Genomic DNA, 13,509 nt, shown 5'->3' on the forward strand with positions numbered 1-13,509 from the left:
AATGTTGTAAAACGGAAAACTGTTATGAGACTGGACTTTTATTCTTAGCGACTCGTTTTTAACCCCCCGCGCCGGAACGCCGCCCGAGCGTTTCTTATTTTTAGGCTTAATAGCGCGCGCGCCCGCCCTTCCCTGCCCATGTTCGGTTTTTGTTTTATTAAAAAGTTTTGCGCATATTATTTTCGGCCCCATGAAAACCCACCCACTTGCCCCGGAACTCCCGGAACCCCCCTTTGAAGCGGTCATCACTCAGGTAGAGAGAACGGGGGGGAAGGCACCGGAGGGGGGGAGTGTTGGGAGTTTTAAAATAGAGAGTGACTCGGACTCGCCATGCGGCATCGCATCAAATGGCAAAGCAAAAATCAATCCACATGACATCATTTTTCTCGAAATAAAATCTTAATCTAAACTGTAAACGATGTGTTCGCTCTGTTCGCCCGTTCTGTTCTGTTCGGTGCCCTATCCCTAGATCCGAATCCGAATGCTATAAATTTGTGTCACTTTCAGGAGTCTCGCGGATTGCACTGCACCAACCACGTGCACGGAGCGACGAACGCTGCACTCATTAGCGGACGATTGTTGCAGCTGCACTGAGAGCACTGAGTCAGGGGTCCCGAAATCAATGGCCCGGCTCTGGCCGATGTGGAAGTAGGTCGCCGTCGGACCGTCGGACCGTCAGACCGTCGGACCGCCGGACCGCCCGGACGGGACCGGAATTCGGTCTCTATGGCGGTTGGACACCACAACACAAAACGGGACACCGTCGCGGTCGCTGCTAGCGGTGTATTTGAATGACCAACCCGGTGGGCCGGCGCATGCCCGCGCGTAGGAAGTGTGGCATCGATGGCGATGCCTTAGTAGTAAATACTTTCACAGACACACGCCACGCCTGGACGCGTCCTGTTCCTACGTGTTGGTTGCTTTGGGTCAGTATCAAGTGACGGCTGGTGCGGTTCGGTTCTCGGGGCTCCCAGGAATGTCCTTTTACGAGTGCGCGACATTGTTTGCTTACGAGGTGCTGCTGCTGCTGGTGGTGCGTTGAGTGTCTGCACAGGTGTGGTCACGTTGGATATGTTTTTCCGGCGTGCATTTGCGAAGGGCACCAGTGGTCATTCATCGAACGGTGCCAGCAGTTCTTCGGGAAGTGGTGGTGGTGGTGGTGGCGAAACCGGAGCCGCAAGGATGTCGTCGAGTGTTCCGACGGAATCACCGGCCCGCTATCGGCGGGCACTGAACGTCGAGAATAACCATCGGGTGCTGTCGGTGTTGCAGCTGACTCCGCTCTGGGAGTACATTATACGCAACAATGAGCTACCGGTGGGGTTGAACATGAACGAGCTGTTTCGCGAGTTCCTGGAGCGGTTGCATGATCCCGAGTTTCAGGTCCGCCAGCACGCACTGCGCGTGCTGATCGACGTGATCATTGTGCTGCGTGACGAAACGGACGTTTACTTTGCCCCGTTGCTGCCACCGATCATTGACAATCTTGGCCATCCTTCACCGGCCGTTCGGAAGGGTGCACTGGACGTGCTGAAGGTGTACATCGCGCAAACCAAGCTACCGGAAACGGTGATGCTCGAGATCATGAACTATGGGATGGATCGCAATCCGAAGGATCCGCTCAGCAGTCGGTACATCGTGGGTGTGATGCTTGCGCTGCCCTCCCTCATACAGCCCGCCATTCTGACGGCCAAACGGACCTTCATCTTGCGTGCGGTCATCAATGCGCTCGGCAGCAAAATGGTACAAATCACCTACCAGGAGATAGCGTTGAAGATTCTGCTGAAAATCAAGAACACGATCGGTTCGCGTGAGTTCTACGAGTGCATTTCCGTGGCGTACCGGCGTGATTTCGATCTACTGTGCAACGTGTACGGGTTGCCCAATCCTCCCAAGAGCCCACGGCGCGATGTGACGTCGATGACGCCGGTAGCGACCCCGTCAGCGGCTGATGGTTCGATTGTGAAAACGTGGAAACCCCACCTACCACCGGGTGTCGTTTCTCAGCCCCCGCAACAACCGCTCTCCCCGAAGGCACAACGCTGGAAATCGGGTAGCCAAGGGGATCTATCACGCACAACGATGTACGAACCGGCGGCTGTCGCCCTTACCGGACGTCCCGGGTTGACCCACGATTATGCCCTCACCAAAACGCCCACCGGGGCACCGATGCTGAGGCGCGTTAGCCTCGAGAAAATCGACGACTCAAAGGTTATCCTCGAGACGGAGATCAAGATCAACAAGGAATCGGTTACGATGCGCATCCTGGAGGCGCAGGAGGGGAACACCGATCAAAACGGGAACTCCAACTCGTACAGCGAGGAAAGCGATGAGGATAATGCCAACAAGCGGTTCGGTGTGGTGCGTGTACTGACCGACAGTGAGCTGGAGGATAGTGTAACGGTGAAATCGATCGGTGGTACATCGTCCACCTCCTACCACGAACCGCCGATGCTCGGTGATGATGATCCCGATGATCTGCCGCTCTCGTCCGACATGGACTACGTACGGCGGACACCGCGACGTGTACGATTTGGGGGGGAAATTGTGAAAATGCGTACCCCGGACAGTGACACCTTCGATCAGAGTGATCAGGACGCTCTCGGTGGTTCGCAGACATCCAACTCGAGCATGATTACCTCACTGACCACGACGACAACGTCGGGGACGCCGGGAACGAACCACACGATGCACGGTAGCATGGCAACGCAACCATCCTCGACCACACCGAGCTCGATGCCATCGTTGCGTTCCTCGCTGAAATCCGCATCATCGATCAGTGAGCGAACCGCAAGTGCGACCTCGAGGGCGGCCATGATGCGTCGACAGTACTCGCAATCCGCTGACACGGAACGATCGTATCACTCCTCGCACGGTACCGGCATGTTCCTCAGCTCATCCGAGTACAGTAACACCGGGAAGGACCGGACGCACCTGGAAATGGAGAATGATACATCCTTTGTCAGCTCACTGCTGGAAGATGGACATGATGTGTCCGATAGGGAGGATAGCAATGAGCGGTTACCGAGTGACACTACGCCAGCCACGGAACCACCATCGACATCGAGCCGTCCAAAGTCATCGCACACGGTGAGGTCAGCTAAACCACAGAACGCAGCCAGGACACCTTCAACACCACCACCACCTGCAGCACCACAAGCACCGGTGGCGGTTTCGGTTAAGACGGAGCAACCGGAAGTAACAGTGAAGCAACCGCAACACCCCGAAACACCCGACAATCATAGCCAGCCGGTGGTACCAGTGCCGGCGGAACCAGTACCGGAACCGCTGCCGAATGCCAGCTCGCTTTTGGCCGATAAGATCGAAGAAGTGAAGCAAGCGATCCAGGGCATCGAGAACAAGATTAACAATGTCGTGCTGAAGAAGGCCGAGTCCGTGGACATGGTGCCGGGTGGCCGGTCGGCCGCACAAACGGCACACAAACTGGAGCCAACGCTTTCGCTCGAGGTACTCCTGAAGACGACCAACGCGGACACGGCCGACAACTTGGAGCAGAGCCCGTTGCAGGAAGAGCAAAACCAAAAGGACTACACCAAGGAGCTGAACATTGAGATACCGAGGGAGGAGAAGCTTCAGAATGCGCCCCCGTCACTGGGCAAATCGCCAAGTAAGTCACCGAGAAAGTCTCCCAGCAAATCGCCGGCCAAGGTCAAGTCAACGAAACCCGTACGATCAGGCATTCCCCGGCTCAACACTATGCCATCGCCCAAGACGATGCGAAAGGCTGCACAGAGTGGGGCGAGCAGGGGAGGTGACACTAAGAACCAGCTTACACCTCACGCTCATGAGAGCACGCTGTCCAGCGAGGAGCGGGGCCGTTCACGGTTACGTAGCCGTTCCGCGACGTCCATTAACCTGAAGCCACGTAGTGTCTACGTGAGCCCTTCGTCCCTGAGTCCCGCACCGCATAGTGGCATCGAGATCATGCACAATCTCCTGAGAAGCCCCTCTACGTCGCCACACAGAAGTCGACGGAAAACCGGCGGATCGGCCAACAGTAACAAGTCCGGTGACAGGATTAGCCGGACTGCATCAGCAGGGAGTGATACGAACAATAACCAGCTAATGAGCACGGACACCGGTGGTGGTGATGGGCGTAGTGATAAGTGTATCAGCGTCAACGAGGATGACATCTATGATGTGTTCGGGAAAACGATTGCAACGCAGACATCGGTTGATGAAATTTCGGATCCGTTTCTGCCCTTCAGTCGAACCCCTTCCTGGGTAACGGTTACGAACGAGGAACGTCAACGGTACTCCAACGGTACACACAATGGCAACATCATCCTGGAGAGTGGCCCTCGCAAGGAACCAAATCCTGTCAGCACCGTGGATGTGGATAGTGGTCTGCTGCAAAGCTCGGAAGTTTCGGCGCGATCCGCTTCACCCAAACCGCAAGCAGCCGATTCGCAGTCGAAGATCATCACCTCCTGGGAGGACTTGGGCATCGTTGACCGGCTCACGCTGTTCCAGTTAAAAAGTGGCGTAAGTTTCTCGAGTTCGTCTTTGTGTTGGCTCGCGAACTATCGCGCTACAAGTAGTGCTCCTACATACGCCAGTCAGTTGGGCCAGTATCTAGATCAGCCAAAGAACCAGAAAGAAATGGTGGCGACGATGGCGATGAAGAAAATGCGGCCCCTATTAGGACCCCTCGTCCCCTTTCCCTTCCAATTTTCTCGGCAACGGCAAAGCTCGTCTAAGCGTCTTGACCTCCTTCCTGGGGCAATTTACACAGAAATTGAAAACCCGGCCGACAATGGCCGTGTAGCGCGGTAGCGGAAGGGAGCGAATGGGTACCAGCATGGCACGAAGAGTAAACCGTGACGCCAGGATCGACCAAAGAAGGATCCAAAGAATGGCGGAGAGGAAGGGGGACTCAAAAGTACGCCTCGTGGGAAAGAGAGTTATGTCGCTCCGAAAAAAAAAAAGCTTCAACCAAGTCCCTTCCATGAAGAATGGTTTACTAGTAGCCACCGCCAGGACTGCCAATCCTGCCTGCCAGACCTCACGCCTCTCAGTAACACCACGCAGTGTACGGTTGTCCGAGTGACCCTCATTTGTGTGGACTGCCCGCTGTGGGCTTGATTTTCTTCGTGAGTCGCAGTAAGCCTCGCCTGCTGTTGCTGCATGATGATTTACACCGAAAAGCGGTGTTTAATATCCAAGTAGCCACGCGTCTAGTGGACAAATTGGAAATGACGTCACGTTTGACGCGGCATTGCGACACACCGTGCCGTGTACTTTAAGTTTTGTTTTCATTGTTTAAATTAAGGATAAGCATTTTTAAAGGGACCTATTAACTACGTTTGACAGAAATTAACTAAATCGTAATCGTCGCATCTGCTTCGGCTCCCGTTTGGCAGTGCTTTGAGATGGTGTTGAAAGTTGTTGTATATAATCTCTTTATTATTGTACGTTCTGCTACGCATCTTTATCACACCGAAACTACTTAAAAACGTAGCTCCTTGTGCTGCTTGTGGCTTTATAATTTTCGACGATTGCTAGACACCATGCTGCCCTGCTTGCTCGCAGAACAGATGGAAATATTTTTGCCAAATGATCGAATGTAACAAAAAAAACATTTTCCCTCATCTTTTTCATGCGAAAAATGAGATTTGGAAATTTTCTGACAAAAAAAAATGACGAAGTTATTTGGCTCAAAATTTTCAAGCCAAAAGGTTTTGCTAATTTGGCGCATGATGTGACGCTTTGTTTTAAACCTAAAGTGTTAATTAAGCTCCAGTTCAAAGAGCTCCCGAAAAAGGGTCAACGCATTTAAAAAATCACATACTGTGTGGAGCTAGCGTTGGTGGGTCCACCTCGAGGCCTCAATCTAGCGAAAAAGGAGCACAGCATTGCGTGTGTTTGGTTGGTTTCGTGGGCCCGTGCCTTACCTATATACATGTCATTTTCCTACTTTCCTCTTCACTTCGGGTTCGGACTTTCTTGGCCGACACTGCCTGCGACTGCCGATGTCGACTGCCGGCGACTACCGCCCTTATGATGGCTTATCGGCAATGTCCGGTTTTTCTCATTACTGTGTGGCCGGTCTACTTATGAACTAGTCGATATTCTTTCCACTCCGTTTTTAGTAGGAGAGTCTGCGCATATCCCTCCCAAGCTCAGCGCCAATGAGAACAGCGTCTAAGAATGTCTCGTAGCGCCTTGGGGGGGCATCAGCAGCAGCAGCAAGAGCAGCGCTCGAGCTTATCGGTGTTAGACTTGACCTTTCACTCTCTCCTACTCACAATCCTTTATCTCGGGCATGGCGCCCGGTCTCTCGTTTTCTCTTTCTCTCCTGTTACATTTCTTATGTTCAACACCTCCAAGAGACGTCCTCCTTCTCCAAGACAAATCAAAAACGGTGTCAACGTACTAAATCTTTCTCTGCTGCTGCTGGCGCATGGAAATGGGCGCCCGATCTTACTTGCAGGACTTTCCCTCTTTTCGTTCTGATTTTCCGACGAAAATTCTTAATGACTTGCTTTCGTGCCATTGTGTGTTACTTTTCCACCACATCGGCACACCTCACTCCCTTCCTCCCCCCTCTTCTCTGGCACTGGTTATCGGCTGGTGACCATTCCTTATTCTACCGTACCTGCTACGAACCAGCGAGTTCGGCCACCGGCAATGTTCTAGAATGCTGGGTGGGTTTTTTGTATTGTTTTTAGGTTAGTGCGTACTACCTGACACCCCACCGGCGAGGGCACGTCGACTGGTGGACGTTCGCGAATTGGAGGTTCAGTAGCTCTCCTTGAACCGGCCGGATAAGGTTGCCGGTAGTGTGCGCTCAGACCGACCGTGGCCGTGTACGCGGGTGCCGTATTGCCGAGTGATGTGAGGTGGAATCACTCTCCACATCATTGAAGTGTTATCAGACATTTTGTGAACAGGCACTGCTGGTTACCTCGGAAGGGTATAGATAATAACCAAGTGCAGTAATAGTGAGACAACCAGGAGGGCCTTAAAAATGCGCAACGTAAATTAAATTTAAATTCAAATGCCCAACACTGGTGGTTGCTTAACGGAGAACGTTTCTTTTACGGGATGTGCCTTTCAGGATTGGCGACAACGATCACAAGGTTTCAATAGCATCGAGGAAGCCCTTAAATCTTCCGACAACTTAGCGAAAGTGCAACCGTACCTCGAATCCCTGCTGCGGACGCTGTTATCGTCGGAACGGAATCCTGATGTCATCGATGATAAGGTGCGGATGCTAGTAAACCTGGTGTCCCGTTTACCGCTGGAGAACCTGGAAGACCGCGTTGGGCAAATCATGACCGGCCTATGCCGACAGGGAGGTGCCGGTAGCAATACCGTAGCGAAGGCACTGATGCAACGCCTTCCTACCGCGGCCATCGTACAGCGGCTCCTATCGGATGAGTTCCTGCATGCCAAAAGCTCGAAGGCAAGCGGTGGATTGCGGATTGCTCGCAAGCTCTGTGGTTCTATAATCGTACTCTTCTCCTTTACAGTTTCGCGAGAATGTCCTGCAAACGGTCCTGTTTGCCTTAATGACGTTTCCCAGCAGTTACTTTGACATCAAAACCCTCATTTCACGGGCAACGGAAGCTGCCCTGGATAGCAAAAAGCGTTGCCGCCATGTAAGCAGGATTTATGGATTTTTGGGCCACAAGAAAAAGGCGATGGGCACTAGTAATTCCTCGGTTCCATTTATTTTTTTGTTCTGTGTTCTTTTCCAGGCTGCACTGGACGTTTTGGCTGTGCTGGGACAAATTAGTTCGCCTAAATTGGTTCTAGACGTGGTCTGTTCCGCTGTCGGTATTCGCCCTGAGGGTAATCATCTAATCACGGCCGTCAAGGCAAGACTGGCCCGAAAGCAGCTTCCCTTTGTCGGTCCGGACGGGAGCGTCGAGTATGCGGTCAAGGTTCCGTCCAATCGAGCCAACGCAGTTATCATGTTCGGTGCCGACGTCGACTGGATCGAGGCCGGCAGTGGATCGGCTTCTCCAACATTCCATCGGCCCAGTGCCTCCGGTAGAAGCAAATATCCTAGCTTTCAGATCGAAAACAAACCGTTAGACCAGTGAGTGTTAGCTTCCGGTTATCCTGGTATCTGTTATTGCGTTAATAATAAGTGGTTTTAATTGATTTTTCTCAGGAAACCCAGCTTCAAAATATTTGATGACGTTAAACAGCCGATTGAATCGTCTAAAGTTACAACCTCTGGATGGACTTCCAAAATACCGACCTCTTACTCGGTGAGTTTCATGAAATCTTTTTAGCGTACCTTTTCGAAACAATTTTACAATGTACCTGATTGGTTTTTTGTTCCTTTTTGACCAATGCAGAATAATTACCTACCAACAAGCCAAGCCAATGGTAAGCGAGAATAGTATGGCATCTTGTACAACTTTCTGAATCCTCATTTTCTTTCTGCTTTTGTCTGTTCAGCTTCCCGATCTTCTCTGTATGGCAATGGACAAGCTGCTCGCTCCGACATGATTCCATCCAGCATACCACAGATGGTGAATGGAAAATACTCCCGATACACTTCAAAGTAATAATGATAACCCCAGTTTCATTGAACGGATCCTTTCACATGTACAACTATTATGTATCTATTGGCAGGCTTCCTGAAATGGATCAAAGGTTCATTTCTAAGACCATGCTGAACAAAAACATCAACCCGTATGAGATGAGAACACCGCGCGCCAAGCTGTACTCACGCAATAGCGATGGTTTCATGAGCGATACAATCGGTACGTTTATTTTTTTATTGTTCCACCCAAAATTGCGATTAATTGTCGATATAATGACTCCTTTTAAATATCGAAACAAATATTCACCATATGACTCCTTTCTATCTATTACAGCTAGTGCCAATAAGCAAGTGCATACGGATGTACGACCCTCAACTGATCCCATTGTCGAGCATGATGGTTTACGGCAATTGAAGGGTGGAATGCGGTGCTACAATCCTAACCAACTATCAAGGTAAGTTATATTGAGTTGTTTAGTTTATCTTAATAATTTATTTATTTTTTTGTTAATAAAAAACTCTATTAATCCTGTATAATTAAGTGTAAATTGCGGTTACTTGCTTAATATGTTTTGCTGATTAGGTCATCCCTTTTAAATCCTAATAATTATAGCCTTAGGTATTGGCGTGCTTCTTTACAAAAAATGAATAACTGATTTCCATTTCTTTTGAGTAATACTTATCATCAGAATTCCTCTACTGATGACAGCTTTTAATGGGCAGTTTGTCACGGAGGGTGCTTGAAAAGTTTATCATCTCCTCCCTGTTCGACCTCTTCTATCGATTTGAATGGTTTGAACGGTTTGTCTGAGTGGTCGTTCTTGTTAAAACATTCCTCACGCAATCTACCGATTGACCTTGAAAAACTTTACGATAATTATTCTAATCTTATCAAGGAGCGTCATTCGGGTTCAGAATCTTCATTCCCTACCGTGTGTAAGGCTAGGGAAGTGCAATAATAATTTTAATGAAACACTCAAGTCAATGCCCCTCAAATAGACCATGTTTCACAATTCGAAGGTGCAGTTACTCCACGGAAATCATGCCAAATATGCCCCGAATCGGGTGGTCCATTTTCAAGGTGAATGTGGTTCCTTCACTGACGAATGGTACGAACCTTAACGGTAACATGCTGAATAACGTTAATCGTCATAAATCAAACTTAGCTACACCGAACCGCGAAGCTTGAAGCCAAAGGGAAAATAGCCAATGATACAGTTGCCAACGACAACACCTGTACCAATCATAGCACTAGCCTCCACCTGCATACACCCTCATTTGAATCGTGCAGAAGGAAAGGTGTTTGAAAGGACAATGAAGTTCTTTTCAAGGTATTATACTTATACCTGAGACCGCTTTCGGCTTTGATAAAAGAAACAAGGACCCCATGCTGCTACCCCCACACCCCGCACCCCCTGCCACCTGCCATATCCTATCGATGCCCTCGAACAACACCACCTTCCCGTAGGTGATAGGAATGTGCGTCTTACTAGCCAGCTATATAGCTCATGTAGCTAGCGACCACGTCGTTCGCTCCCTGGCGTATCCTGTGCCAACCAATACTACGGAACGTTGATATAAACAAACCTACCACCCCCCAACATAACCGAGGCATTTTCTTCCAGGGAAATTAGCCGTCGCTGAACGTACACATTCAAACACCGGTATTTATACCACCAGGATACACGATCCGTTTCACTCAAAGAAAACAGTGGTCGCGTTTACACGTCCCTTCCCCCCTGGCGGTGGTCTCACTCGGTGGTTTTACTTCGTGCTTCGGGCTTATCAACGGTCACGAGAGAGAGAGAACTGACCACTGGCCAGGATTGAAGTTAAAGTGTAAAGGCAAGGCAGGCAGGGCAGGCGCTAGTTTTCGAGCGTTGGCAATAATCGATGTGCAAGCTTGGTAGCTCGCTATAGTTCGACATACATCGCGGTGCTGCTGACGAATCGCAAGTGGAACACCGAGACTGAGAAAGTAGGGCGCCAAATAGCTCCTTCGGCAGAATTGTGTCCTGCCCCTGCGTGTGTGTCCTGGTGAAGGTGATAGAATGGTGCGGACTGATGTCTGCGTGACCACTGGCTTGGACTTGGTGCTGGTGGACTTCTACGTACGTTCGGTGGCACTGTGCTCGTTAGTGACCCACTAGTACCACTCGCTAGCTCTCGCATGGTTGACCACAGTGTTCGCTACCCAGTGAACCCAAGCTTGCGCCATACGCCATATTATGTTTGTGAAGTACGTTTTTCCAACTTACAATCGGTTTTGCGGATACTGCCTCGGACACTGCCTCCCGGAGGAGATCCATGACGATCGGCCAGCAGCAGGAGCAGCAGCAGCAGCAGTACCGGGCATTCCCAGTGCTAGTGACCTAGTGACAGTGTGTGGCAACAACAATAATTCTAAAATTGAAGCAATGAAATCTTGTGAAACCGACCCGATGGGGAACGGGACTACAGCCGAGGTGTCGGATGATAGGCAGAGTCTGTTCCGCAACCTTTCCCGAACTCATCCCGACCTTGTGCAACTGTGCCAGTGGTGTATCCGGTGGCGAAAGAGCATGACAACGGATGGGCATGACCGCACGGAACCGGTAAAGTGCAGCGAGCTGACGGAAATAACCAACGTGGTACCGTTTCCCTCCAATACCGTGTTCGAGACACCTTTAAAGCAGTTTACCGCGCTTGACTGTGATACGCAGGAGGAGGCAGTACCCTGTCCTGACAGCGAGGACTCCCAGAAATCTGCGAACGGTCGCAGCACTTCAACGGTGGCCAGCGACGTTTTACTTGTTGTCGATTACGGCACTGAAGTGTAAATTAAAAGTTTCTCCTTTCGCATTCTATCTAATCTATCGCCTGCCTGCACAAGCTTTAGTTTTCTGGGCCACTCTGGGGTTTGCACGTGCCATATTTATTTTGACTTTAGACGATACACGGAATAAGGATAAAGTAGAAAGCACGAAAAGGAATTCAAGTCCCTCTAAGTAGAGTGCAAGGAAGATGTTACATGTTTTCCAGCTATACCCTAGTCCACGTGTTCAGCGTTCGGTGTAAAACGGTTTTACGGTTTTGTTAAGACCTTCATGTAATGTGTTCTTTCTTCGGTTCTCTTTTCCTTGGGCTACTTCTGTCCCCTTAGCAAACAACCATCGATGGCGCATGTGCAGAAGCAGGATGGAATGATGATGGATCAACGCTCCAACGGTAGCAGCTATTCGCCCAGCAAATCCTACAATCACAGCGGCAACGGAAGTGCGAATGCTGCTGGTGGTGGCGGTGGTGGTACCCCGCACCGATCGCGTTTCCTTGAGGATGGGCAACACCAACAGATGCCCGGCGGTATCAATCAAGAGAGCTACATCATCCACCGCGACGAGCAGTACGATAGCGAGCAGGACGAGAACTCCAGCAACGATTCGACCTCCACGAGGATTATATCGAACAGCGTTTTTAATTTCAGCGCCGCACGCGATAGGGATCAGCAGCAACAGCAGCAGCAGCTCGCCATCGCTTCTGCTGGTCAGTCCAGTCGTCCACCCTCATCGCGGTCTGCCCTCTCGAGGCCACAATCCGTCGCAAGCACACACAAGTCCTTGAGTTCCGGCACCCTTAACCGGCAGCAGCCGAATGGGGAAGGGGGAAGACATTCTCGTACCAGCATTCGCTCTTACAGCAGCACCTCCATCATGAAGCAACGATCGGAGGATAACGTTTCGGTCCATTCCCATCGATCCGGTACGTTTCACACGGAGATTGATGGTATCAGCTCGAATCAAGTTCAGTATGAGTCTGATTACGACGAGGAGGATGTCACGCGATCGAGGGTCGAAGATAACAGCAACGAAGCGGCAGGCTCAAGGGGTGCATCCCCGGCAAGACGCACCGGAACACCAAAGCGCTATCCAACGCCCAGTCCGACGCCACTGCGCGGTTCTTATGATGATGAACGGCATGACGATCAGGCAGAAGAAGGATACGAAGAAGAGGAGGATGAAGAGGAAGAGGACCCAATGGAGATGGCAAGGATTCGGCCAAAGAGCCGTGTACAATCAGCTAGCGAGGGGAATCTGTTGGCACACAGTATGGAGCTCGAGCACGAAATGATGCCACCACCGGCCGTCGTCGTCGCTCCGGAAAAGAAAATCATCCGTCGGCCGTTCCTGGAGCGACGTACCAGTAAGGTGGCGCCGGTCAAGGAAGTCGTATCAGGAGTGAGGGCGAAAAGTAAAATGAATGAAGTAATGTTCCAGAAGACGCTCCGCAAGTTCGACAAACCGAAGGATGCGCTCAACAACTGTTTAACGCATCTGGAGAGTCCTAACTGGGAGCAAAACATTAGTGGGCTACAGTTTTTCGTTCGGCTTATTCGGCACCACCCGGAAGTGATCGATCAGCAGATCCACCTGCTGTCCGTGGCATTGTCCAAGCAGGTGCGCAATCTGCGCTCGCAGGTGGCACGCACGGCGTGCCAGGCATCGGCCGAGTTCTTCTCCACCCATCGGCGGTGCATTGAAGGGGAGGCAGAGGATATCGCAACCCACTTGCTGCACCGGACGGCGGACACCAACAAATTCCTGCGGGCCGATGCAACGCATGCGCTAGAATCGATGTGCGACAATTTATCGACGACCAAAGTGGTGCACATCATTTCGTTCAAGGGAGCCACGCATCAAAACGCGGTCGTCCGGACGACGGCGGCCAAGCTGCTAGACAAGATCGTGCGGCAAGTGGGCAGCGAAAAGGTGTTCACTCTACCGAAGGAGACGCGCGATAAATTGATCCTCACGGGAGCGAATCTTCTGCTCGAAGGTTCGCTTGAGACGCGAAACTACACTAAAAGTATGTTCAAGCAATTGTCCGACCATCCTCACTACAACAAAGTATTATTGGAGGTGATACCGCCGCGAACGTATAGGAATATAGAGAAATCCCTGAATAGCATACGGCAGATGTCCTAAAAGACGCTCCGGGGATTCCCTGGG

General features: G+C 50.9%; 2 protein-coding genes across 2 annotated transcripts in view; both read left to right on the forward strand.

Moving 5' to 3' along the window:
* Positions 1-404, forward strand: part of LOC125951582 (cadherin-related tumor suppressor) — a 28,989-nt gene extending 28,585 nt beyond the window's left edge. Inside the window, exon 9 of the mRNA XM_049680522.1 lies at positions 1-404. This exon is cut by the window's left edge and continues 3,773 nt beyond it. The gene's annotated coding sequence lies outside the window, so the exon portion shown is untranslated.
* A 667-nt stretch (positions 405-1,071) lies between these two features.
* On the forward strand, positions 1,072-13,485 carry LOC125959617 (uncharacterized). The gene is given in 13 exon segments (XM_049692442.1): positions 1,072-4,315; positions 4,388-4,506; positions 7,082-7,429; positions 7,497-7,625; positions 7,725-8,072; positions 8,121-8,243; positions 8,334-8,364; positions 8,437-8,542; positions 8,614-8,744; positions 8,859-8,979; positions 10,859-10,887; positions 10,985-11,339; positions 11,667-13,485. Coding segments are annotated over 13 exon segments (6,903 nt in total).
* The last annotated feature ends 24 nt before the right edge of the window (positions 13,486-13,509 follow it).

Source organism: Anopheles darlingi, chromosome 2 (assembly GCF_943734745.1).
Source record: "Anopheles darlingi chromosome 2, idAnoDarlMG_H_01, whole genome shotgun sequence".
NCBI classification, from domain to species: domain Eukaryota; kingdom Metazoa; phylum Arthropoda; class Insecta; order Diptera; family Culicidae; genus Anopheles; species Anopheles darlingi.